Source organism: Melanotaenia boesemani, chromosome 24, assembly GCF_017639745.1.
Source record: "Melanotaenia boesemani isolate fMelBoe1 chromosome 24, fMelBoe1.pri, whole genome shotgun sequence".
Lineage (NCBI taxonomy): Eukaryota > Metazoa > Chordata > Actinopteri > Atheriniformes > Melanotaeniidae > Melanotaenia > Melanotaenia boesemani.
The window spans coordinates 23,668,514-23,695,535 of NC_055705.1; the positions used below are offsets into that span (position 1 = coordinate 23,668,514).

The 27,022-nt window shown below is 41.8% G+C and overlaps 1 protein-coding gene across 3 annotated transcripts in view; it reads right to left on the bottom strand.

Moving 5' to 3' along the window:
• Positions 1-27,022, bottom strand: part of kcnh7 (potassium channel, voltage gated eag related subfamily H, member 7) — a 124,245-nt gene that overhangs the window by 53,242 nt on the left and 43,981 nt on the right. For 2 of the 3 annotated variants that reach the window (XM_041978332.1, XM_041978333.1), the window contains 5 exons: positions 26,534-26,689; positions 14,903-15,376; positions 12,210-12,230; positions 10,802-10,825; positions 9,370-9,584 (listed from right to left, as the gene is read on the bottom strand). In XM_041978332.1, the coding sequence (XP_041834266.1) occupies positions 9,370-9,584; positions 10,802-10,825; positions 12,210-12,230; positions 14,903-15,376; positions 26,534-26,689 (890 nt within the window). The remainder of the gene's footprint in view (positions 1-9,369; positions 9,585-10,801; positions 10,826-12,209; positions 12,231-14,902; positions 15,377-26,533; positions 26,690-27,022) is intronic. The other variant, XM_041978334.1, reaches the window with a different exon arrangement.

Sequence of the window (27,022 nt, forward strand, 5' to 3'; positions counted from 1 at the left end):
TCCTGCAGCTGTTAGACTGGAAACCAGCACTGGCCCCAGTACACCACACACACTCAATAAAAGCCAATACCATTTTTATGGTTTTTATATATAAACAAGTAGGTTTCTGGGGGAACCTGTGTGGAGATGTTCTCCAGCTATGTGTGGGTTCTCCCAGCTTCCTTCCACAGTCCAAAGACATGATGTTTGGTTGATTTGAGTCTCTAAATCCAGGAGTGAGTGTGAGTCTGACTGAATACTTCTCTGTGGTGGTTCTGTTATGGACTCCAGCGGCTCGCGACCGTTTATTTAAATAATCTGTTCGAGATGACGATAAACGATCCAAAGAAAATGGTAAAAAACACACAAGCTCGTGGTTTCCGTACAATAATACATCACAATAAGAAACATTAGTAGACAGAAAAGAAATCTCAGAAAGAAAATATTAATAAAAGAAATTGTTTACAAAAACTAGTAAAATCTAACTTCTAATTCAGGTCAATGTTTTTAGATTTTTAAGTTGCTCACATCACCAACAAAGAGGTTTGTTTTTTCTTTTTAAGGACACATTAACGCTGGTGCTGTTAGGTCCACTTTCATGGATCGTACAGCCCGTCTGGAGCGGTGTTAACACACATTCAAACCCTAGTGGGACCAAAGCAGTCAACTCTGGTCCATAGACACTGCTAGACCTCTTTTATCGGGGTACGAGTCCCGGTGAAAGAGGTCAGAGCCCCGATAGAAGTATAATCTCAGGAGTTAACCATCCAGCAGTGGGGAGAAGACAACAGTAACGAGGACAGAAGACGGGTATCTTAAACTAATATGTAAATTCAAATAATGCAGTTTCATGGAAATAAAAGCTCCAGTTTGCTCTGATTTCTCCATTAACAATAATTCTGGATGGTCTCTGAAGCCCCTCTCCCCCCTTTAATATGGTTTAGTCCACACCTGAACCAGGTGTTTCCCGAGTTATGTATCCTGCCGGAAGCCGATGAGCACTCGGACAGGCAGGAGGCAGGAAAAGTCATGACTGTCCATCAAGGAAAGCCAGGCCACCAGAAAAGAAAAGAAAGGAGAGAAAATGAAGGAGCTGCTTCCGGACTTCTTAGAGAAAAGGTGAGCAGCACCTGGACCGACGCAGTCTGACCTGATATCAGCAGGACTTTATTAACAACATCATTACCTACGATCAGAAATTCATCAAAATTATTACTGCTAATCGCTTCACCCGTTCATTGTAAATAATTCCATTTCCTGGTATATTTAGGAATCCATATTTGTAGTTCTTTGTAGTTTTTTTCTATGGGACGAGTGCTGTTGATGGAAAGTTTCATTCCTATTAGTGGAATTCCCTGATAAACCCACCTTGAACTCATTAAGTCCGACTCTCTGACGAAGGCAGAGGGCTGGAACATGTTGTTGCCATAGAAACAAAGGCATTTTAGCCACTTTGTGACATACAGAATATAAACCGTTCATGTGTAAAGAAAACTTTATCATCATTACCACTCCCTGTGGCATCACTAGTAAGATCAAACTTAAAGTTTGCTCCTCTCACTGTTTGCTGTTAATCAGCCATTTTCTTGTCATTTAGTTCAAATGGACGCCAGAAGAGAAACGTATCATGTGGTAAAACTATCTTGTGGTGATAATCCACCTTTACTGGAGATCATTCAGCCTCTGAGGCGGATGTGGCAGCGAGCCGCTTGCACTGACACGTTCAAAATGTAAGAAACAAGAAGTCAGCTTCCTTTCTTAGCTGACCAACTTCCTGGGTGAGCCCTCCATCTGGCAGATGACTGTAAGGCAGCCAAAGCCAGCTGAGAGCCTGTCTGTTCAGGCCTTGATCGTAGCCTCAGACGAACACAGAAGCTCTGAGTTGCTTTCAAGACATCTGCTGTCGTGTGTTCTTCGCAGTGAGATATGCTGGAAAATGTTTACCGGCTTAAACTGGCTGATTTCTCCCTGAGCTACTATGATCGTATCATTACTCAACATCAGTGAGCACAACAAACAAAATCAGCTTCCGGTGGCATGCAAAAGTTTGGACACCCCCGGTGAAAATGTCTGTTTTTGTTAAGTTGAGTAGAAGATGAAATGACTTTGAAAAGACGAAGAGTTGACACACTCTTCAACAGTTAATATCAGTATATTGTGTTTTTTTTTCCTTTTTCTTTTTTTAGAGTGAAAAACATACCACAGCACCATGCAAAAGTATGGGAACCCCAGGGGATTAGCTTTTTTTGTATCTCAACACTGGGCCCTTAGGCTCAGCGTGGAGATGCCTTTTTTTCTAGCCTCATCTTATTCCCCTCATGTTATCTTTTCCATCTATATCTAATACTAGTGTAGGCGCGCCGCGCTGTGGCTGCCGCCTCAGTCTGCCTGATCCTGTTTGTGCTTACATGTTGTTGCTGTCTAGACTTGGACGGGTTGTACTGGAAGTCATTTCGTTGTACCTGTGTCCTGCACCTGTATAATAACAAATAAAGACTCTCGAACTCTTGATTCCAACAAATTCTGGATGGAAACATAAAGCCATCTGGAAGGAAGCTAAAGAGAATAATGATCCTAAAAACACACCAATATTAACGCACAAGCTAAATGTTTGACTTGATGCTCACCGCTTCCTGACCTTTAACATCGTTAAAACTCTGTGGACAGAACGACGAATTAGACCTCAGAATCAGACCAGGAATAAGAACTGGGAGTCAGACCAGGAATAAAGACCTAGGAGTCAGACCAGGAATAAAGACCTAGGAGTCAGACCAGGAATAAAGACCTAGGAGTCAGACCAGGAATAAGAACTAGGAGTCAGACCAGGAATAAAGACCTAGGAGTCAGACCAGGAATAAGACCTCAGAATAAGATCAGGAATAAGACCTCAGAATAAGATCAGGAATAAGACCTAGGAGTCAGACCAGGAATAAGACCTAGGAGTCAGACCAGGAATAAAGACCTAGGAGTCAGACCAGGAATAAAGACCTAGGAGTCAGACCAGGAATAAGAACTAGGAGTCAGACCAGGAATAAAGACCTAGGAGTCAGACCAGGAATAAAGACCTAGGAGTCAGACCAGGAATAAGACCTCAGAATAAGATCAGGAATAAGACCTCAGAATAAGATCAGGAATAAGACCTAGGAGTCAGACCAGGAATAAGACCTAGGAGTCAGACCAGGAATAAGACCTCAGAATAAGATCAGGAATAAAGACCTAGGAGTCAGACCAGGAATAAGACCTCAGAATAAGACCAGGAATAAGACCTAGGAGTCAGACCAGGAATAAGACCTACGAATAAGACCAGGAATAAGAACTAGGAGTCAGACCAGGAATCTCAAAGAACTGGACAATGTTTGGAAGAAGGAATGGGAAAAAAAATCCTCAAACAAGAATATAGAGACTCTTGGATGACAACAAAAAGTGTCTCCAAGCTGTGATGTTTAACAAAATGGGTGCAACTAGGGTTCCCAAATATTTGCTGCAGGCCTTTTATTCCATTTCAAGATTAAATAAAAAAAATGATTTAGCGTAAAATATAAAGGAATGTGTCTTTATTTCATCTTCTGCTTGCTGAACTGTTGACAGTACTCTCTCTTATAGATGCACGGTTGGTGGGCTTCAGGAAATACTTAAAGACAACATAAATACGGATTTGACAGCTAATTTACAGGCTGTCAACACAACAGGGGAGATAAATCTCATCAACTCAAAACTGTTGGACAATTCAGAGTAGAAACTAGATTCTAAGGAGAGAGTGATGGATGAAACTTTGGCTGGAAACAAAGTAAGAAACCTCAGAGCCACGCCTACACCACTGTGATCGCTGCTAACAATGTTCCAATAACAGAGTTACTTCCCTTTAAACAAAGCAGCAGTTGCAATTCTACATGCATTTTCCACATTACTCAGCCTCTCTCCTGCTCAGAGGTTTGACTTGACATCGTACAATGCTCTATTTTTACCCTCTCAGGCCTTTGTTACGAAGGCAAATGCAGTTAGAAGGGTCAGTTTCTGTGTCCTCTACCTGATACACTGCTCACAGGCAAAATGCAAAACTGAGACCCAATCAGTGGTTTGGGGCAGCTCTGACTTGCCCTTGGGAACTTCATCTAAGCCCTGGTAAGGATGCTGGCAATGACCTCTATCCTTGACTGTAACTCTAGAAATCTGGCCCGAGCTCTGCATGCTGTCTGGCAGCTGTAAGAGTATCCCTGATTGTCCTCTTCAAGTGATAGAAACCTCGGCTGTTTTTACATATCAGATCCTGCGAGTTTCACTTCATCAACCTCAGGTGCTCGGAGGGCAGATGGAGGTGTGGATGCAATCTGCAGACTCCATCAAGTCAGTCTGTGCACGTCTGTAATGGTCGTAAATGAAACCACGATGAACGCTGTGATGAATTCCAGTTTCTTACTCGCTTCTGCGGAACAGATGGTTGCACTACAGAAGGTGGGACGGATGAATAATAAAGACAAAACTGAGTCTTTGTGCAGAGCTTTTAGTCGTTTATCTGATTGTTTTGTTTGGTGTCACAGGCAAGAGTGGGCTGTAATAGTGTTGGCAAAGAAACACTGAGGGTTGGTTCATCAGCCTGACAAGAGTGAAGGATTGCATTTTTTTAAGCAGCTTAATTAAAATCAAACAGTAATTAAAGCGAGTGAGACAGAGTGAGTGCGCTTCTACATCATTTTAACTCTTTAAAGATGCAGCTGTTAGCATAATCCTGTTAGAACTGCTCTAAAAAAAAGACTAATAGAGAGAGCGGCCATTTTTATTCAAACACGGTGACACCAAGAAGTTGCAGGAGAGTCTGAGCGTTTGGCGGCGACTATCAGAGAGAATATTCTGTAGATTCTGGTGTACTTTAGATAGTTTTACTGTTGTTTTTCAGTAGTTTTATCCCAGTTGCTATCCTCCTACCTCCATGTTTCTTCTGCATTGCCATGGTTAGTTTCTCCACTAGGGGGCAGTGCTGAGTTGAGAGTTCACTCCCGTGTTCTGACCTCAGTTTCAGACACCATCTAGCAGCAGAAATGTGTCGATTTAAAGTTGTGTCCAACCGCCCAGCACGCCCTAAACACTCGCATATGTCTTTATTCAAAAGCTCATGCAATTTCTACCGTTGTTGCTCGTCTTCATTCTTCTTCTTTTTTCTCTTCCTGATCCTCTTCTTCTCTGGTTTGTTTCTTTCGCTGGTCACATGTCAGCTTTTCTGAGCACTTGACATGACAAACATCTTAAAACTTGAAACATCAGTAGTTTGTAGTTTTGTTAACATGACTTTAGGCCAGATCAGTCTACACATAGTTCCTTTTGTTCTTTTACATGATGGCTCAGAGGAAATACTCGGTGGAGAAGGAGCTGCTGAGAACTTCTACAACATATACTGCTTCAAAAAATAAAAAAGGATATAGTTTAAATAACATTAACTATTCAGTGTCTTCCGTTACTCCATTGCATTTTTACTTGTACTTGACGGAAAGAGCAGCTCAGTCAATCTAAACCAGATGTGCTGAAAACATCCAAAACATGCAGGACAGATGCTACAGAGAGAGCCGCAGTCTCCATAACTGCTTATGAGGATTTACAGAAGTACTCTTGACACGATTTGGGGACCATAATTCCCAAATTTAGGTCAGGACCGCAACATCCCAAACATGAGGTGAAACTCAAAAACTACAATGTCATGCAAAAAAAGGGGAAACTAATATTTTACATAAACTCATTACACGCAGAGTGAAATATTTCCAGCATTTATTCAGTTTTGAGAATTGTGGCTTACAGCTTATAAAAAAACCCAAAAATCTAAATCTCTTAGAATATTACATGAAATATTACTAAACCCAGAACTGAGACCAAGGCCGGCTTTACGCAGGGGCAAGAGGGGGCAGTGCCCCCTCAAACAAACATTCTGCCCCCTCAATCAAATGCGCCGAAATGGGCAAATCTCTCCAAACGCTCTCTCCCCTCTGTACTGAACTCTGTGTGTCGGAGCTTCACAGGATCCATTGTACTGTCTTCAACAAGTCCTTCCCACCACCACAGAAAACAACCAATCAGTGTTTAGTATGCAAATGAGTTGACATACAGCCTGATCTTGCGGTGTCATATTTCTCCCCCTCGTAGAGAGAGCGGCTGCTGAGCTCCAGCGGTAAAACTTATAGAGTAAAGCTCTGTTAAATGTGTTGTAGCGATACTGAATAAATACTTATAATAACAGACGTATTTATTGCATCTATTCTGTCAACTGGGGTTTGTTTCTGTTCTATTTAAACGTGTCTACGCCTGTTAGTAGGAGCAGTGATCAATCACGCACGGGCCATAGATGTGACTGCCTCCTCGGTACTAGACTGAGGGAAAACGAGCTGCGCATATGAGACCCCTCAAGCTCCGCCCAGCCTTTAGTTCAGCATGCTAGTTTGAAGAAAAAAATAACAGAAAGTTTCACTCTACATTCCCGCTGCTTTCAGCAGTTCAGCTCAGAGCTTCATGTATGCCTTGTTGGTTCTTAAAATTTTGATGAAGGATCATTTAGTTTTTACTCATTTTCATTTATTATTATCATTATTTCCCCCTGAAGGTTCACTGCCTTATTTTGGTAGGGGGTTTAATTTTTTGCTCTGTTATTGTTGTGCTTGATAGTTATGATTCTTTAATCATTATGGTCTATATACAGACAGAAACAAACACACAGATAGTTGAGTTTATTGTTATTAGTTTCAAATTTATTCAAAATGCTTAGACATCTAATGGCTGTCCAATAGGGCAATTGTTATTTTGTTGGTTGTTAAAGCTTTGATAATGGATCATTCTTTTCTTTTTTCTTATTTCATTTTGTTATTGATATTTTCTGTTCCCCCCCTGAGGGATTGCCACCTTATTGTGGTCAGGGGGTTTGCGTGCCTCAGTGACTCTAAGAGCTATACCAGCAGGAGCTTTGGTTTCAGGTGGGACACCCAAGCTGGACAGGTCTTAGAGTAGAGGCCTGACAAAGTGCAATCCATTTCTTTGAAGTTGGACTCCACTAACAGCACAGTTCCGTTAAAGAAACACTTAAAAAACAACAACAAGAAAATGCTGAAGTATGTACTCATAATGCCCCCTTCAAATTTATGCCTGCCCCCTCATGTATGCATTCCTAGAACCGGCCCTGACTGAGACCATGTGAAGAGTCTAGTCCTGCATATGAACCCAGTTCTAGGTGTAGTCCTGCATATGAACCCAGGTCTCGGTCTAGTCCTGCATATGAACCCAGGTCTCGGTCTAGTCCTGCATATGAACCCAGGTCTCGGTCTAGTCCTGCATATGAACCCAGGTCTCGGTCTAGTCCTGCATATGAACCCAGGTCTCGGTCTAGTCCTGCATGTGAACCCAGGTCTCGGTCTAGTCCTGCATGTGAACCCAGGTCTCGGTCTAGTCCTGCATGTGAACCCAGGTCTCGGTCTAGTCCTGCATGTGAACCCAGGTCTCGGTCTAGTCCTGCATGTGAACCCAGGTCTCGGTCTAGTCCTGCATATGGACCCAGGTCTCGGTCTAGTCCTGCATATGAACCCAGGTCTCGGTCTAGTCCTGCATATGAACCCAAGTCTCGGTCTAGTCCTGCATATGAACCCAGGTCTCGGTTTGAGTCCTGCATATGAACCCAGGTCTCGGTCTAGTCCTGCATATGAACCCAGGTCTCGGTCTAGTCCTGCATATGAACCCAGGTCTCGGTCTAGTCCTGCATATGAACCCAGGTCTCGGTTTGAGTCCTGCATATGAACCCAGGTCTCAGTCTAGTCCTGCATATGAACCCAGGTCTCGGTCTAGTCCTGCATATGAACCCAGGTCTCGGTCTAGTCCTGCATATGAACCCAGGTCTCGGTCTAGTCCTGCATATGAAGCCAGGTCTTGGTCTGAGTCCTGCATATGAACCCAGGTCTTGGTCTGAGTCCTGCATATGAACCCAGGTCTTGGTCTAAGTCCTGCATATGAACCCAGGTCTCGGTCTAGTCCTGCATATGAACCCAGGTCTCGGTCTAGTCCTGCATATGAACCCAGTTCTTGGTCTGAGTCCTGCATATGAACCCAGGTCTCGGTCTAGTCCTGCATATGGACCCAGTTCTTGGTCTGAGTCCTGCATATGAACCCAGGTCTCGGTCTAGTCCTGCATATGAACCCAGGTCTCGGTCTAGTCCTGCATATGAACCCAGGTCTCGGTCTAGTCCTGCATATGAACCCAGGTCTCGGTCTAGTCCTGCATATGAAGCCAGGTCTTGGTCTAGTCCTGCATATGAAGCCAGGTCTTGGTCTGAGTCCTTCTGCATGGACTGCTGCTCATGCGGCGTGGATGTTACCAGCCTGGGGTCCTGCTGGGTGGAATGAAGACCAGGATGCTTCGGTCCTTCAGATCTTCTGCATCGCTCCTTCTCATGTGTCTCATCTTCCTCTTGGCAATGAGGAAGATGACTTAGAAGATGTTCTACAGGGTTCAGGTCTGGGGAGCCTGTTGGCCAGTCCAGCCCAGTAATCCTTGGTCCTTGAACCAGGTTCTGGTTCTTGTGGCAGTGTGGGCAGGTACTAAGTCCTGCTGGAAAATAAAGTCCACATCTCCACAAAGGAAGCACGAAGAGCACTAAGACCTCCTGGTAGACGCTGCGTGGACTCTGGACTTAGTAAAGCCTGGTGGACCAGCACCAGAGGACACGCATCCCCACCCACTGTGGAAACTTCACGCTGCACTTTAAGGGTCTTGGATTGTTGTATGGGCTCAGTAATAAGTCATAAAGATTTGCAGTTGTAAATGAATGCTTGTATCTGTAAATCAGCTGGTCAGCCTGCCTGAAAAATTCCAGCTTGTAAATGTGCAGAAAGGATCTGCAGGGGTGTAAAAAAGATTTGTATCTGTGGGAAAAAAAAATAGCGAAAACCCTGTTCACAGATGCAAAGCACAACAGTGTGTGTGAGACTCTAAAGTTGCAAATTTTGTCCATATCTTTGCACTTCTTTCTGATTGGATGGTGACAAATCAAACTATCCAATCAGAGAGCAGACGGCTTCCTGACCTCCTACAGCGCTGCAGGTTCTTAAAGGGTGGTGGAGGAGAACAAACGGGTGGAGGAGAGGGACTGGGTGGAGGAGCGACCAGGTGGAGGAGAGGAACCGGGTGGAGGAGAGTGACTGGATGGAGGAGAGTGACTGGGTGGAGGAGAAAGTGGTGGTTTGCAGAGAAAAAGGCGAAGCTCCTGCTGCTGGAGTCTGGGACTGAATAATGAGGGTTTATGTGAGAGTGAGACGTCTGTCACTAATAGACAATCTTTGCTCGTACCTGCCTGATTTTGTTTCCTGGTCAGAGTTAAATCATTCTCATTTGTGGAGTTTTTTTCCAGCATATGTTCGCGGTCTCACCTGTGTAACCTTGTCTGTGACGTTGTGTGTGCGGTCTTTGACTTTCGGGGCGATGATGGTCTTCTCAGAGGAGGGAGGGGAAGGGCACTTCTTTTCATTGTTGGCCTCCGAGAAGTTGAGGGTGATGAGGGGTATCTTGTTAATGGTGCTGTACTTGTTGAGGTTGGAGTCGGACGTGGAGCCCAGCAGGCTGGATTTGATGTGACTGAGAGGTCCTGAAAGAGAGCAGGAACACCATCAGTACAAGCCGACACGTTTTACTGTCACTCTGTGAGCTGAAGACATCGAAGGAGAGTCTTGTGTTCATTTGTGATTAGGTGACATGGGTGGTGAGGAGGGGATGCTCACGTATACAAGACACATATAACAGCAGATACTGAAATACAAACTACATTCCTTCATATGTATTTTTAACCCTTAAAACTCCAGCAGATCTCCCTGAGGTTGATCTGTTCTATCATCATCAGTTTCTCCAGAGGAGGTATGGTATAACTTTGTGGGCTACATTGTGATGGAATTGTGACGTAGATTACCCTGATCTACGGAGGTTTCCACCAATCAGAGAGCTTAGATTGACGGTAACGTCCAATCAGGAGCAGCCAAAGATCAACCAGTGAGCAGAAAGTTCTATGTGTGTGTGAAAAGAAGAAAAATAATGCTCCTCTATGGCTGGAATAAAGCCAAGAAGACGTTTCTGAAGCACGGTGGCGCCACAAAGCCGGCCTCTATGCTGCTATATGTATTGATATTGGTTTAGATTAAAATAAAGTGGGCGGAGCAAAAATAGCAAACCATAACTTGGAGTTTTAAGGGTTAATGTAGAACTCTGCTGGTAACAGTGAACAGTAAAGAATGCAACGTTGCACTGTTCACCAAAACACCCTTGCCTATATAACACAGTGCTCTCCACAAGTCCATTGCAGGAGACAGACCAACTCTCTGGTCTGTCATGAAGCATTCAACACTGACGACATGTGACAGCATCACACACACCGACATGTGACCTGATGAGGGGGTAAAACGTGAAAAAGAGAAGTGCTGATTCAGTTGTGCACGCCAGCAGACGAAGGTTGCACAGCTTTTCCTCCCTTTTCACTAAGAACAGAGCAGTGATTGAGAGTCAAGGACAGAGGACCAGACAGCTGAGGAGGAGAGTGTGCATGTGCAGCATCAGTACATGTGCATCGGTACATGCGCAGCATCGGTACATGTGCAGCATTAGTACATGTACAGCATCAGCACATGTGCATCGGTACATGTGCAGCATCGGTACATGTGCAGCATCGGTACATGTGCAGCATTAGTACATGCACAGCATCAGTACATGCGCAGCATCGGTACATGCGCAGCATCAGTACATGTGCAGCATCAGTACATGCCGCCACCACCAGACTGCACCAGAGAGAACTGGAAGGAAGAGCTGAAGCCATACCGCCAGCCATCCAGGAGCGCGATACTAGCAAGCCAGGGAGAGAGACAGGAGGTAAAGCGGGTTATAGATGGATGGTTGGACAACATCAACATTAGCTTCGTTAACATCCATAGAGCAGAGGTGTCAAACATACGGCGCGGGGGTCAAAACCAGAACCTAGAGGGTCAAATCAGGTCCACAGGATGTGTTTGGTTCATGCATAACTAACATAGAAGATAGTAACTGTAGTACTTTAATAAAAGTAAATAATGTTTTGATAAAATTAATTTATCAATGAAGGTTATATTTTTATAAAATGACTAATATTTTTTATAAAAGTAACTAATAGTTTTATAAAAGTAATTCTTTTTATAAAAGTAACTAATATTTTTTATAAAGCTAATATTGTTTATAAAAGTAACTAATATTCTAATAAAGGTATCTGTAATACTATAATAAAAGTAACTAATATAATAAAAGTAATATTGTAATAAAAGTAACTAAAGTTATAAAAAAATTAACTTTATAATTAAGAAGTAACTGTAATATTAGTAAGGTAATTAATATTGTCATAAAAGTAATATTAGTTACTTCATTTATTGTTTATATATATAAAATAAATATAGTAAAATGTGTTTTTAATATATGTAAATGGGTTTAGGGTAAATAACTGTGGTTAAATAGTTAAAACTCCACTTTTTTTCTCCAGAAATTTCAGGATGTTCGTAAATTTTCTGAAAATTTTCTACAAGATTAATAAAAATCTAATTAAATGTAAACATCCTGACCATTAACTGGTTAGTAATAAATCATTATTTCTAGGTTACTATGCTGGAGACCAGCCTGTTCTGGATGTGGACCCTGGAATAGAACCAGCTTGACATCCCAGAATAAGAGAGAAGTTGCAGCATATCAAGTGTACTGTAAATAAAGAGACCTGTGGCCTTGTTTGTGGTCAGAAAGCTGAAAGCATGCAGCATTAGCTCTGCTGTTGCTCAGATGCATCAGATAAGGGGGATATGTAGATGAGCACACACACTTTCTTTCTGTTCATTCATGTATGGAAGCATGGATCCAGAGGTCGCAGAGAAGAAAGCAGAGGTTACAGGGAGTGGGAGCATCGCCTTGTAAAGCTTCAATGATTCTCTACAAAGGACAGCAGGCAGGAGAGAAACAACATGTTGCTTCATGCAAGCTCGTGCACAGGTCAGTGTGCCATCTCACCGAGGCGTCCCACGGGCCACGAGGCTAGGCAGGCCGTGTGCACCGAGCTCTGCGCCAGTCTTCACGGCCCGAGAACTTACACTGTCAATCATCCAGCGAGGCATCAGCATTCAACTTAAAGCTAATGTGGAAGTCATGCAGCAAGCAGGCCGTGTGCATCGTACAGGGACTATCTAGCAGGCGGGCAGCGGTTGCTTTGGGTTACCTTTGATATTGCGACCGTTATCTGCGATGGCAGCACCCCGATAGAGGAGGAAAAAGAGAAAGGAGAGAGCAGAGATGAGAGAAGAATTCTGGCTTCTGTGATGATGAATGGGTGACGCATTAAACCGCCACTACAGTCCCATGAACAATTCATTACTGTGCCGTAGACGGATTACCACGTCCGCCACGCTCAGCTGTCTGAATGGAGACTGTGGTTAAGGGGTGGGCTCGACTGATCAGCCTGGAGGAAGCAGGGACTCAACCCTCGGCTAAATGAGGGCAACAACGCTAATGCAGCGAAGATCAACAGCACACATTCACTTTTAATGCTGTTTGGGAAACTGGTGCAGCACATTTTCCCAATTAGGGAAGTTATACAGATAAAATTACAGTCCCAAATTAATTGCTAAGGTTATCTTTCCTACCTGTAACTCAGGTTACAGCGACTCCGACCGCTAGCTGCACCGACACAAGCCTGTCTGAGTGGATCATTTCCAGCCACCTAATTAGATCTGCATCTAACTCAACTAGTTTCACACATTTCAGATTCAGCTTTTTCTGGGGAAGGCGTCCTGAGCATCTGGGCCGACTCGTGATTGTCATCCTCCTACCAGGAGTTTAAACCAATGAACCACCGCATCAGGCCGTGTTTGGTGAATATGCTCATTACACGCAGTGATGCAACATTACAGATGATGTCATCTTTCAGTGTGTGTTTTCTGCTGTATTAATCGGTGCAGATTAGTTTGCTAAAACACCAACCGAGGGAACGACTTACTGCAAAGATCCAGAAAGATGACGCTTAAAAACTCCCCCATTGTAGCCTGAGGCTAGTGGATGTGTCCAGGACGTCTGGATAAAACTAGAAAAATCACGAACCATGACGACACCGGCCAGGTCGATAAACACTTAAAAGCTACATGGACACAGCTGGTCTTTGTGTTGGCAGCCTGGCGGGAACGTAGAAGTTCCTGTAATTCATCAGCAGCGAGGGGAATGTTAACAGTCATTAAGTCCCGCCCTCTCTAGATTTCTGGTCCTTATCTTCTTCTTCTTCTTCTCTGGTTTATTCTTTTCGCTGGTCACATGTCAGCATGCCGTGGTTTGCTGCGTCATGAGACAGATCCACAAGGACCCCGAAAACAGACCAGATTACAGGCGTAAACAAGGAGACAGATGAAAATGTAAGATTTCAACCTAAAGGTAGAACGTGTGTCAAACATGTGGCGCGGGGTACCTGGACGCCCACAGGCTCTAATCTGGTCTGTGGGATTAACTCGGTCAAAATACCATGGAAGATGTTACCTGTAAAATTAAAAGTAACTAAAATTTAAGTAAATGTTATATTGTGATTAAAGTAACTGTAATATTCTAATAAATCTAATAGTTTAAGTAAATTCCAATAAAAGGACATGTAATATTAGAATTAAAGTAATATTTTAATGAAAGTAACTGTAATCTCTAATGAAAGTAACTAATCTCTAATGAAAGTAACTGTAATCTCTAATAAAAGTAATCTCTAATGAAAGTAACTGTAATCTCTAATAAAAGTAACTAATCTCTAATGAAAGTAACTGTAATCTCTAATAAAAGTAACTAATCTCTAATGAAAGTAACTGTAATCTCTAATGAAAGTAACTGTAATCTCTAATAAAAGTAACTGTAATCTCTAATGAAAGTAACTGTAATCTCTAATAAAAGTAACTGTAATCTCTAATAAAAGTAACTGTAATCTCTAATGAAAGTAACTGTAATCTCTAATGAAAGTAACTGTAATCTCTAATGAAAGTAACTGTAATCTCTAATGAAAGTAACTGTAATCTCTAATGAAAGTAACTAATCTCTAATGAAAGTAACTGTAATCTCTAATAAAAGTAACTGTAATCTCTAATGAAAGTAACTGTAATCTCTAATGAAAGTAACTGTAATCTCTAATGAAAGTAACTGTAATCTCTAATGAAAGTAACTAATCTCTAATGAAAGTAACTGTAATCTCTAATAAAAGTAACTGTAATCTCTAATGAAAGTAACTGTAATCTCTAATGAAAGTAACTGTAATTTCTGATGTTTCCAGGTTTCATGTTTTCTGTTTAAATGTACAACTTTTCCAGGGACGGGGAGAACTGGTTCCAGACGTGACTTCAGTTTGTATGATGAGGTGAGGGTTACTACACACATGTGGAAATGTACACGTATATGTCTCCAAAGGGGGGCATGGCAGAAAACGCTGCCTTAAAACCTGAATTTATTTAGAATGCAATAAAAACAAATACAGAAAAAAATAAAGATTTTAAAAACAATAAATAGAAATAAATAAACAAGTGAATAAAAGCAAATAATTAAAAATTTTGTCATAACAAAACCAGTAAGATACGCCCCCCCATCCTACTTGGTTATTTTATCGGTGGAATGGCCGATATCGGATAATACCAATATTGTGCCGATTATATCATGTATCTCTAATTTTGAGCTTTGTTTCATTTAGGGGCTGTAACAGCGCTGAATGTGGCCCCTGAACTAAAACCACTTTTACACCTGGTTTAGAAGCTTTTACCGTCGAGTAGCTGAACGGAGATGAAATGTACAAGGATTAGTCGGTAGCAGGAGAACCTAGAAGAGACTGAACTTTAGCCAAACAGCTGCTACACTGAGGTAAAACTGCTGCAGTTCTGGGAAAGACTGGGAGGTTCCTACCTTCACTGGCATGCCTGTCTCTAAACACCATCTTGGACTTGGACCCAAAGCCCTCCATGTCATGTACGGAGGACGCTCTTCGAATACTAGCCACACTCTCTCTGGACGCTGTCGGCGTGAGGCCCGGGATTGACGGAGCTGCATTCAGAGTGTCCTCTTGCTGTTGGGTCTGGGCGACAGCCTGGTCCGGGTTCGTCCGGTCCCAGGGGCCTTTGGGCGACGAGTGGTCCAACGGTCCAGACACGGGGGTGGAGCAGTGGCTGGGGCCGATGAGGGCGCGGGTGTCGTTGGCGTAGGAGGGGCTGCAGCTCTCCCGGGTGGTGGGCAGCTGGTAGTCATGCGTCACCACTGAACTGTCGCTGTGGTGAGGAGAGTCCACCATGACGGCGTCGGGGTCCTCCTGAGGCAGGGACTGCTTGCTGATGCCCAGCAGAGGTAAGGCCGGGAGACGGAAGCGAAAGAATCTCCCTTTACCTGATGGAAAAAAGAGATAAAAAGTTCTAATACTGCATTAAGTTGGAGTTTATAACAGCCACACGGAGGATGAGGAGCCTCAGGAAGCCTCCGGCTGTCACACTCACAGATAAAGACTGTAACAGTGGATGGTTAACTAGATCAACTCTCACTCCACCACATAGATCCAGATCGTTAAGTGGTTTTAAACACCCAGAGGGATCAACACGACCCCCTTTCACCTTGAGTTTTCATGGCAGGTTGTTCCATAAATCTCCAGCTTTCCTCCTCATTTCGTTTTTATTTTTGCAAACATGGAGAAAAGTTACAGCGATTCAAAAGGAAATAAACATTCAGATTAAAACAAATGCTTGTGGCGCGTCAGGCGCTCATTTAGTTATGTACAGAGGAGGTCGCCCCCCGACATGATGAAAACGGTACATTTAAAAGGTGGTCCATCAGAGTAAAACAACACTAGAGGATGCAGCCATCACGTAACACCAGAGTTAGCTTCTGTGGCTGCAATCCTTCCACAGCAGCGACGCGGTAACATCAGACGGGTGGAACAGACGAGGATCAATGCAAACACCAATCAATACCAACGTGGCTATCGTACGGAACTGATAGGATTAAATTTCCCCATGGCCGTGAACGACCCCCCAACTACTCCCTCCCAGCCACTCATTCATAGACCATTCTTTAATGTGTAACACTTTAATATTACTTCTAGTTTTATTTATTTTATTTATTCATTTTTAACCTTGTGAATTTGTAGCTGCTGCAAAACAGAATTTTGTTGTATTCTTGTACAATAACAATAAAGTTTCTTCTTCAGATAAATTGATAGAATATCAACATTGATGCTGAATTGGATCAAGACTGGTACGATAAAACCGGTAGGATGAACACTGGATGGACACTGATCCATTTAGATCTTTACAGTACAACAGTTGTGTTGATCTGATCAATACTCGCAGGATAAAAGAGCCAATAATTGGGATTTTGCTCAGTTTATTGCTGAGACGTAATAAATTTCTTCCTTGGGATCCACCGAGCCAGGGCTATGCCTGCTCAGTCTGCAGGGTTGTTTCCATGGCGATACTTGTCCTGTATTGACGGGGTATTGAAACAGGACGTTTCCAGGACTGCAAACCAGAACAAAACGTGAGCACAGATATTTGTGTCCACGTTGGTCGTCGCTCAGCCTCCTGAACGGTTACCAACATGCGTGGAAAAGGCAGTTTGAAATGACTGCAACGCTACCAAAGATCAAGCAAATGGTATTCATGAAACTTTACACCATCATCTTCATCATCTTTGATATCTGCTGAACTCATTACAGCACAACGAATGAGACATAAAAGTACCAGAGAAGAGGAGAGAAGCTAAGGATTTGCTTAGAGACACTAGGTGGTAAATTAGAAACGAATTCATGTTTGATGTTCAGCAGCCTCCATCTTTATCCTCCTCTTCCTGCAGTGAGACCTGCAGAGAAGAAGAACTCATTTTAAACTAAATACAGAGAAGAAGAAGAACCCATTTTAAACTAAATACAGAGAAGAAGAAGAACCCATTTTAAACTAAATACAGAGAAGAAGAAGAACTCATTTTAAACTAAATACAGAGAAGAAGAAGAACCCATTTTAAACTAAATACAGAGAAGAAGAAGAACCCATTTTAAACTAAATACAGAGAAGAAGAAGAACTCATTTAAACTAAATACAGGCTGTGTCCGAATGTCCACCCTACTCTCTAACCCCTCCTTCACTACATAGTGACTCATTCTCTTGGCGATTCGGATACGATGCTGCTATTTTTTCTTTGCTGCAAACCACGTGACTACTGCTGTCACCACGGCAACCACAACCTGCTGGAAATGTCATTACAAATCCAATCCAAAGTTGTGTGTAACTATTTTTTTATCTATTCCTTATGTTGTATTTTATTCTTTGTTTGTTTGCTTACAGGTAATTTCGCGCAGCAAAATTATTTCGCCTCCTTGCTCCATGTTGAGCTTCTGACCGCAATGCATTGTGGTCTATACTGACCCGTCTAATGACCATCGATGCACACTACTTTTTCAAGATGCATTGTGGGTAATTTTGGGTGCCCTACTTTTTTCTCTCTGGATCCCCTATATATATATATATATATATATATATATATATATATATATCTGACCCCTATATAAGGCACTATGTAGGGAGTAGGGTGGACATTCGGACACAGCCACAGTGAAGAAGAAGAACTCACTTTAAAAACAGAGAAGAAGAAGAACTCACTTTAAAAACAGAGAAGAAGAAGAACTCACTGCTCCTTTTATAGCCGGCTTCATACATCTAACTATTCTGACCACATCACTGAACATTTTTTAAGCTCAGTTGATGTCAAAACAAAATTTCGTACTGACAAAGAAACCTGTGATTCCTCCCTTATAATCAGTGAAATAGTTTGGAGTAAAAATCATCTTAAAAACAATAAATCTCCAGGCACCGATGGATTATCTGGGGAGTTTTACAAATTATTTCCTGATCAATTTGCTCCTTTTTTTACCAAAAGTCTTTGAAGAATCTATAAAGTTGGTTCGCTTCCTCCCAGTCTGACTCAAGGAAAATTGTCATTGATTCCCAAACCTAAAAAAAGACTTAATTATTTTAAACTGGCGCCCCATTTGTGTTCTGAACAATGAAAACAAAAATTACAAAATTGTTGCTTCAGTATTCACTAAAAGACTCAAATCCATTCTAGACCCAATAATTGGAGAAACAATCTGGTTTCATGCAGAAAAGTTTGTCTCATTTTAGATATTCTAGATGACTCCTACTTAATCCCTGATGATAGTTTTATTCTCCTCCTTGACTTTTATAAAGCCTTCGATTCTATTAATCATAATTTCAGATTGTTTAGAAAAATTTGGTTTTGGCTCTTTTTTCAGTAGGACCATGAAAACCTTTTATAATAACTGTTCAACCAAACTTAAAAATGTGTGCTCTGTGTGCACTTACACCCAAGTTAATATTGAATGAAATCGTGATGTTTGTATTTAAACAAAAGGACTTACAAAAAACATTAAAAAAAAATTATAATTATAAAAAATTAGATGCTCAGCCTCTAGCGCTACATGACAGCACCTGGTCCACCTGGACTCCACCTGGTCCACCTGGACTCCACCTGGTCCACCTGGACTCCACCTGGTCCACCTAGACTCCACCTGGTCCACCTAGACTCCACCTGGTCCACCTGGACTCCAGCAGTCTGACCACCACTTAATGATGACGTCCATTTTTTTTTTATTTATGCTTGTGTTGTTCTTACTCTCAAATGTAAGTCGCTTTGGATAAAAGCGTCTGCTAAATGACAATAGAATAGAATAGAATAGAATAGAATAGAATAGAATAAAAGTGGGACCTCACCAAGATTTGACCTTAAAAAGGGATCAGACAAGGCTGCCCAATCTCCCCAGACTTATTTCTACCAGCCACACACGTTCTTGCTGACCTTATTCTCAAGAATAATTTAAAAGGCATCTCTGCCGCTGGCAGACGAATCATCATCAGCCGATAATTCCACTCTTTCTAAAACAGACTCCTGTAGCCCTTCAGGTACTTGAAATCTTCTCCAAAGCTTCAGGTCTGTGTCTAAATATCAACAAGTGTAAATTATTACCAAATAAAGACGGTCCCTCAACAACTATTCCAGTTAAAAATAATATGACACACCAGGATATAATAATTACCAAGAATCCAATCAAATGTCAAGATTTTGAGCCTTTAATTGATAAAACCAAGAAATGCTTCAATCGGTGGCTCCAAAGGGACCGAACTGTAAAGGGGAGGTACATCCTGATTAACTTATGCTGCTTTATCTTAATACATAGATAATCAGACACTTAAACTATTGATCACCTGTTAAATTTCATTTGGAAAAACCGTATTCACCATTTAAAAAAATCACCTATGAGAACGGAGGTCTAAACTTTTTAGATTTTACAACCTTAAATAACACCTTTAAAACAAACTGGCTAAAATCTTACCTTAAAAACTCCACCTCCATGTGGAATATCTTTCCTCACTATATTTTTTCAAAATGTGGGGGCCTAGAATTTTTATTTCTCTGTAATTATAATGATAAAATCCCACAAACAGGTTTTACTTTCCTGGTCTCTTTTATATAAACCCACAAATTTTACATCTGGAAGAATAAACATATTCTTTATAAGAATAAATCTCTATTCCTCCAAAACTGGTTTGATAAGCACATCCTGCCAGTAGGTCGGCTCTTTAACAACGATGGAGTTTAATGAAAAAGGAACCTTGCTGTCTCTTTTTCAGGGGTGTGTGAAGGACTTTGAAGTTCCTCCTTTATTGAATGTAACTGTGGGTAAAATCAGTTTTACTATTTTTTTATACTAAGCGATAATTCTTCTTTTTTTTTTTCCTGTGAGTTAGTATCTGGTCGCTGTTATGTCTTTTTGATTTGGTTATTATTTAAAAACTCTTAATGACTAGTTTTTTTCTGTGTGTGTGTTTCTGTTTTTGTAAAAGTTGTAGGAAATGTTCTGGTGTGTTCATGTACAGGTGTAACAGCTTGTTGTCTGGTGATGGTGTGGATTGAAGGGTCGTTTCCTTCTGTCTGTGATCTTTTTGTCTCCTTTCTTCTTTCCCTTTTGCTCTTTTTGCTATTTTCCATCTTTTTCTGTCCCCTCCGGTCAGGTCCAGCAAGATTACATAGATTCCGTGATTCAAAGTAAATAAATAAATTAATCAGATTATCAAGAGGAGCCTTACCCATAGGCCTCCCCTTGGCAGAGCAAATTTGTTCAGCACGATACAGCAAACAGATTATCATTTTGCTGCTATGATGCTGGACAGGACAAGTTAAAAAAAAACAACAAAAAAAATCAAAATCTGTTTTACTACTAACAAGAAGAAAAACAACAACCGTCTCCTACATTCGCGTCTGGCTTTTACTGAACAAACAATAAAATAAAAGAAGTATCTTTTAAAATATTACACAGATTTTACGCCACTAACCAGAACCATCATGCAGCTCCCATGTTGAAACTATCGCTGGAAAGAATGAACCATCTTTATCAAAACTAATGTACATGATGATTTCTATCTTAAATAGGAAACTATTTTTTGTTTATTTGACAAATTTTGCATTATAAACGTCATCGTATTCCTAGCAAAGTTCCACATTCATACATGTAAATTCCTACATATTAAGCCACTTTTTACTGTCTGGATCAAAGAGATAAAATCATACATTTCAACCATCTCAAAAGCAACAACCCCAAAGCCGTGAGATCCCGTAACACATTTAAAAACTGTGATGTCTCTTTCTGAACTGTAGCTGTGTTCAATCCTTTCACTTTATTTTTCTTTTCTCTCTTTTTTCTCTAATCTCTGTTGTTCTTTTTTCTTTGTACTGCATTGCATTTCATTAATAAAGATTGTTATATAAAAAAAAAAGTGTGCAGACCCTGAATTTAGACAAAAAAAAAAAAAAAAGAACAACTCATTTTAAATACAGAGAAGAAGAAGAACTCATTTTAAATACAGAGAAGAAGAAGAACTCATTTTAAATACAGAGAAGAAGAAGAACTCATTTTAAACTATTTACAGAGTCGGTTCTGAATGACTGATTTTTACAGGATGGGTAAAACCAGCTCCGTTTTACCGATGAGGTTTTCAGTTAGTACAACGAGTACATCAGAGACAGAAATAAAGCTGGAATTATGCTTTGCATATTTATTGCAGAGTTCAAACAGAACTTCAGACTCACGACTCATGAATAACCCTTAGAAAAAAAACTTACACTTTTTACCCTTAGCTGACAAAATGGTACCTCTCATGAAACACTCCTTAGGCCTGGTACACACACACAAGGATTTTTTTAATCTGATGAGAGTTTTTATCTGTTCGTAACTCCACACGTGAAGATAAAAATCAGGCATGTAACAGTGTTGATGGCTCTGTGTCCGGTGGCTCAGACACTTACGATGCTTTCCCTCTAGTCCTCCGAGCCGGAAATCTTTGTGATCAAACGTGATCTAACAAAAACGAAGAAGAAAAACCATGGCAACAACCGGAAAGCACAGCACCCTGCATGGCAGGACACACAGGACGAAGGAATGGTGGTGGTGTGGGGACTATTAACAGAAAACAACCGTCTGGAGACGGCATGAACACAGACTTTATGTCCTTCCTGGTTCCCCAGCCAGCTCGCTCTCTGATTGGCTTGCGACCCGTTCCACGCCACACAGTCACGACTCAGGAGTCGTCGGCTTTAAACACACGTTAGGAATTCTGGTCGCAAATATTGAACATGTTAATGCTTCCGATTGTCGACCACGATCCGTTTCTGAGCCGATTATCGGGACGAATTCGCTCTTAACACAACTCAGACCCCATCATCATTTATAGGAAAATCTTATCAGAGGTAGGACAGTCGGTGTTTGTCGTTCTTGGTCGGGAAGGAGGAAAATCGGGACAAAAACAGCCCGATAATATTTATGTGTGTTCCAGACCTAAGGAGGAGAGGACAGTACAAAGAAACTGAAATATAAAGATGGTATTTCTTCTGCTGTGGTGTCATCTGATGGAGAATTTGAAGTTCTTTATAACCCTGGAACATGTACAATAGAAACAAAAAGTTCTGGAGCATTTAAAGACGCTTTTTCTTTTTCATGAAGCTAAAAGAAAAAAATTGAACCAAAAAACTTCTAAAAGCAGAAAAATATTGAAGTTATTTGAAGCAGAGTATTCTTACTGGATGCTCGCCCACACTCCCTCTGAGCCCAACGCTCCGCCTCTCTCGGCACTTCCTGGCGCCACCGAGTAGCACTGCACGTAGCGTAAGGTGATGATGTCATCGACTATGTCATATCTTTCGCTGTTCTCAGATAAATAAAAATGGTTGCTCTAGCCGTTAGTTTTTACTTCAGAGTAGTTAAACGTGAACTTCAGGCGGACACGTCGAGGTTGAAGCTTTTCTTAATTCCTCACGCTGTAACTTTGACCCCTTTTCTTGCTTTTTGTCTTATTCAGTTTGAGCTTAATTTATTTTAAGTTTGCTTTAATGTACTTTAATGCTTCTTCTGCACCCGCTCTGATGCTGTTAAAGTTTAACGCCAGCCTTGTGCAGTACAAATAAAGCTGGTTCCGTCATGCAAATGACCTGCTCAGATTCAAACACAGATGGTTAAAAATGCATAAATGCATGTGGAGTGAGGGCTGTAATAAAAGCCAGCCTTCAGAGAACATGCCGCCCAGCTGACTGCTGTTATCCGGTGGGTTCTTCCTCATTCCTTCCCTGAACAAAGTCCCCAGCATCTCTGCCAACCAGCGGATGCAGTCGTACGGAGGAGTTCCCTCTTTAATATCGAGCATAATTGTTTGATTTGAGAGGAATATTTCAGGTTTTCATGCTCAAATATAATCTTGCTCTCTCTCTAAACTCTAAAAGTCTTCATAGGTTTAGGTAGGGCTGGCGATTAATCGATAAAATCGATAAATCGAATTTTCCATTTCTGGAGATTTTTTTAATGAAAATCTGATTTTTTTCCCATAGTTAGCAGCAGACTTCGGCCTCCCTCCACACCAGAACGGTGTCTGTCAGATGTTCAGTAAAGTGGCCCTTCACTCACGCCTGGAATTTAGCTGTACGTATAACTGCAGTGAGAAATGCTGCAAACCCTCGTTAAGAGACAACCTTCATCAGGGGAATTATGTCTGCAGTGGATCCTGTATGATAAGGATCCAGATGGAAAGAGATCACGGATGCATTGTGTCACATATTTCTATGTAAGATATAAAGTCGTTTATATGGTGGAAAAGTTATGACATTATATGCTTTATTTTTGTTGGCATTCGTTAATATAAATAAATGATTTCAATAAGCTTATTTATGTTTTGTAAAAGAAAAGAAAAAAAATTGATTAAAATCGGAAATCAGAAATCAGAGATTTTATTTTTAGGCCATATCGCCCAGCCCTAGGTTTAGGGTTGCAGGTTTGAATCTCCTGCCAGCTCGATCTCTTTCCCTCAGACTCATCCTCTCCCAGAACTTCTCCTGGATATTGTTCCTCTCTTGGGGTGCTGAATGAGCTGTCTGTCAAACCTCCTCCAGCCAATAGAATACTAGATAAATGATGACCGAGCAAACAGTCCCCGCCTTCTTTGGGGTGCGCTTGTTTTACTTCACACAGTGGACTTGGACATCCGGTACTTAGCTGGGAACGTCAGTAAACACGTATGGATAACAAATAGCAGGTTGGGGTGTAGCAACCAGTCACCAAACACCTACGTGGGCTGCTATGGAAACCCGAAAAGACCCCGCCTCGGAGTAGGAGTTAAAGTGGTTATAGGACCTGAGAGCCATGGTCCCTAGTTCCTATCTGTCCAAATGCACAAATAAACTGCCTGGTCCCTGAAAAGATTACAGGAACTTCAAAAAGTTCCTACAGTGGAGAAACAGCTACTTTTCTAGTCTTCTATTGGCTGGAAGACATTTGACAGGCAGCTCATTCAGCAACCCGACAGAGGGAAAATCTCCAAAGAGAATAAGTCTGAGGGAAAGACACCGAGCTGGCAGGAGATTCAAACCTGCAACCCTAAACCTGAGGAGAGCCGAGTTTTGAAAGGAAGACGAAATCTCTGAGGGCAAGAAGAGACTTTTAGAGTTTAGAGAGAACAAGATGATATTTGAGCATAAAAAGCAGAAATCTTCCTCTCAAATCAAACAATTACAATCTTGATTAAAGAGTCGCTGTTGCTGCGATGACATCAGGAAGTCATATTAACGTGGAGTAATCTGCCCTCAGACCCGCCTGCTGGGAAGCAAAAGCCATGATTTACCTGTTTGTTCCAGAGAGGAATAACTCTGTTCTGGAACTTTCTTCTAGAGCTAGAAACAACCACACCTGTTTCTCTCTGTAGTTCTGCTGACGTTAATAAAAACGTGGACATTAAATGACTTCTTTTACCTGAAGGACTGTTTACCTGCACTCATTCACCCACTTGTTAATTAAAAGGTGGTTTTCACTGCATCGAGGCCCAGTGACGAGGATTTTACTTCAGTTGTTGGTTGTGGACTAAATGTTTTCTACAAGATTAAATGAAAACCTTTAGATAAAGGGGGTGTCTAACATATGGTCCGGGGGCCAGAAATGGCCCAGTAGAAGGTCCATTTTGGCCCGCAGGGTGAATTTGGTAAATGTATAAATTATTTGGAAAATATTACGAGTAATTTCTCAAGTGACACATAAATCTATATGTTCGTTTTTACCAGCCTGGAAAACGAGTCGGTGCTGGTGCATCCAAGTTATTATATTATTAATCATTAATCAATAGAATACATGTGAAGATCATTAGTTCTGGTCCAGGTCCTGTGGTTTAGGAGATCAGTTCTGATCCAGGTCCTGTGGTTTAGGAGATCAGTTCTGGTCCAGGTCCTGTGGTTTTGCTGACAGCTTAACTTTGGTTTTATTGAAGGAGTCAGACTGAATGCATCATTGTGGTGAGAAGGTAGATCTCAAGCATAAAGCTAGGACTGGTTTCAGGAAGGGGGGGCGTGGTTTCAGGCATGGTTGGGGGGGGTGAACAGTCACTCACCCCACGAGGCAGAGCAGCTTGTTAGCAGCCTTGTCCAATTACAGGCATGTAGAGGTGACCTCTGATCCTCCATGCTGCAGTTTTATATGTCGCAGGCAGAAAATGGAATAAAAGACTTCAAAGACGAGGGGGCATCATGACTGTTCGAGTGCACCTCTGGGGGATGGCATTTTACACTATTACACCATCAGCTCTGGAAGCTGAGTGCTCATCGGCTGTCCTGGAAGGCAGGGAGCTATAATTGGGCCAGACCTTTGAGATGATAGCAGGCAAACACATCAGTGTCTGCTGTAGGCTGGTGTCAACATGCCACACGAGCCGTCGAGGAAGGAAATCCTGCAACTCATGATCACAGCTACAAGCACAGACACATGTATGGAGGTCGGAAACGGCCAAAAATCAAAAATAAATGAGATTTAACTGTGGTTGTTTTTTCTCATGCAACAGTGTTTCTCAATCCGGGTCCTCAGGGACTCCTGCCCTGCATGTTTTAGATGTTTCCATACCTTAAACCGTAAACCTGAAAGCTCATGAATAGAGTTGGCAAACAGTTTAATTAATCTGAATCAGGTGCGTTGGAGCTGGAAACATCTACAACATGCATCTGTCACAGATTCTGCTGGTCTGCATGATGTTTGGGAAAAGAAGCACATCAGCCTTCTACCAGGGACCAGGGACCAGTTTTAGACCAGTGGTCCTCATGATCCACTGCCCTGCAGGTTGTACAGGTAAAACTTTAACACACCTGAATGACATGAATGTCTGGTTAACAGGCTGGGGAAATTCATTAATCAGAATCAGGTGTGTTGGAGTAGGAACACGTCTAAGAGGCAGGTCAGGCGTCCTGAGGACCTGGACTGAGAAACACTGTTTTAGAGGGTCCATGTCTGGGCCTAATCTGGGCTACTTTCGGCACTTATGGCTCCGTTAAGGCACGAGCAAGTGTCGTCCGGGCCAGAACTGGTCCACATATGAGGAGTCAGCCTAAATATAAATAGCCAAATTTTCCTTGTGGGCCACACATGGTGGTCACATGGAGTCAGCATCGTTAGTTAAAACGTGGTTTGTTGGTTTTCAGAAGCAAATGTAAATTTCCTGCTAGGATTGAATGTGTTTTGTGTGATTTTAGGTCCAGTGTGGTAAAACCGAAAGTCGGGATGAAAAATAACTAAAATCACATGTGAGGCTCAGCAGAAGGAATATCTAAAGATATGACTAGTAAACTGGTTTAAAGCTGAAATCTGAAGGTAAAAATAAAAAAAGGCCAGTTATACCCCAAATTCCTAAACACTAATTACCACAGAAAAGTCAATTCATGTCACATTTTAGAAACACATTTATAAGTATTTTTACATTTTTATTGTATAACTTACCGGCTTATGAGCACATTTATATCTGTATTTAATTTTAATTTTGACAGTGTGGGTCTTCCGTACATTTGTGGAAGCTGCAGCTTTGTGCTGCAGAGGAGCGATGCTGTAGCCAGATTTATTGGGTGATTTCTGAGCTCAGATTTAGGGTTTGAGTTAAAGCTCCTGACGGGTCGTGTTACCGTACTCACGCTGATCAGCTTTGGACGGGGAGGTGTGGTTGAGTCTCTCCAGTGAGTCACTGCTGCCTTCCTCCAGGACGTAATCGAAGCTCAGGATGAACATCATGACCACGCCTTCCTCGTTCTTCACAGGGATGATGTGGGTGGTGCAGAGGAAGTTTGATCCTAACCCATAAAACATGAAACCACAGTTAGAAAAACTATCAGCCACATTAATCTTAAAGGCAAAGCTGGTTTAAAATCCAGAACTTCCATCATTTTCAGACCAAAAAAAAAGAGTGAGAGAACAGTTTGACCCTGCAGCTTTTAGCACTCTGACATTTAAACATCCATCTCTAAAAAGCTGCTGGTCCGCGGGGACGGCAGCCTCCACCCAACATGCCCGAGTTCGGCCTGCTCAGCCGACACAGTAAATATACTGCAAACATTATTACTGAAGAATAACCCCCCACCCAGACTTCAGGAAGTAAATAACGATTTATTTATTATATGAGAGAT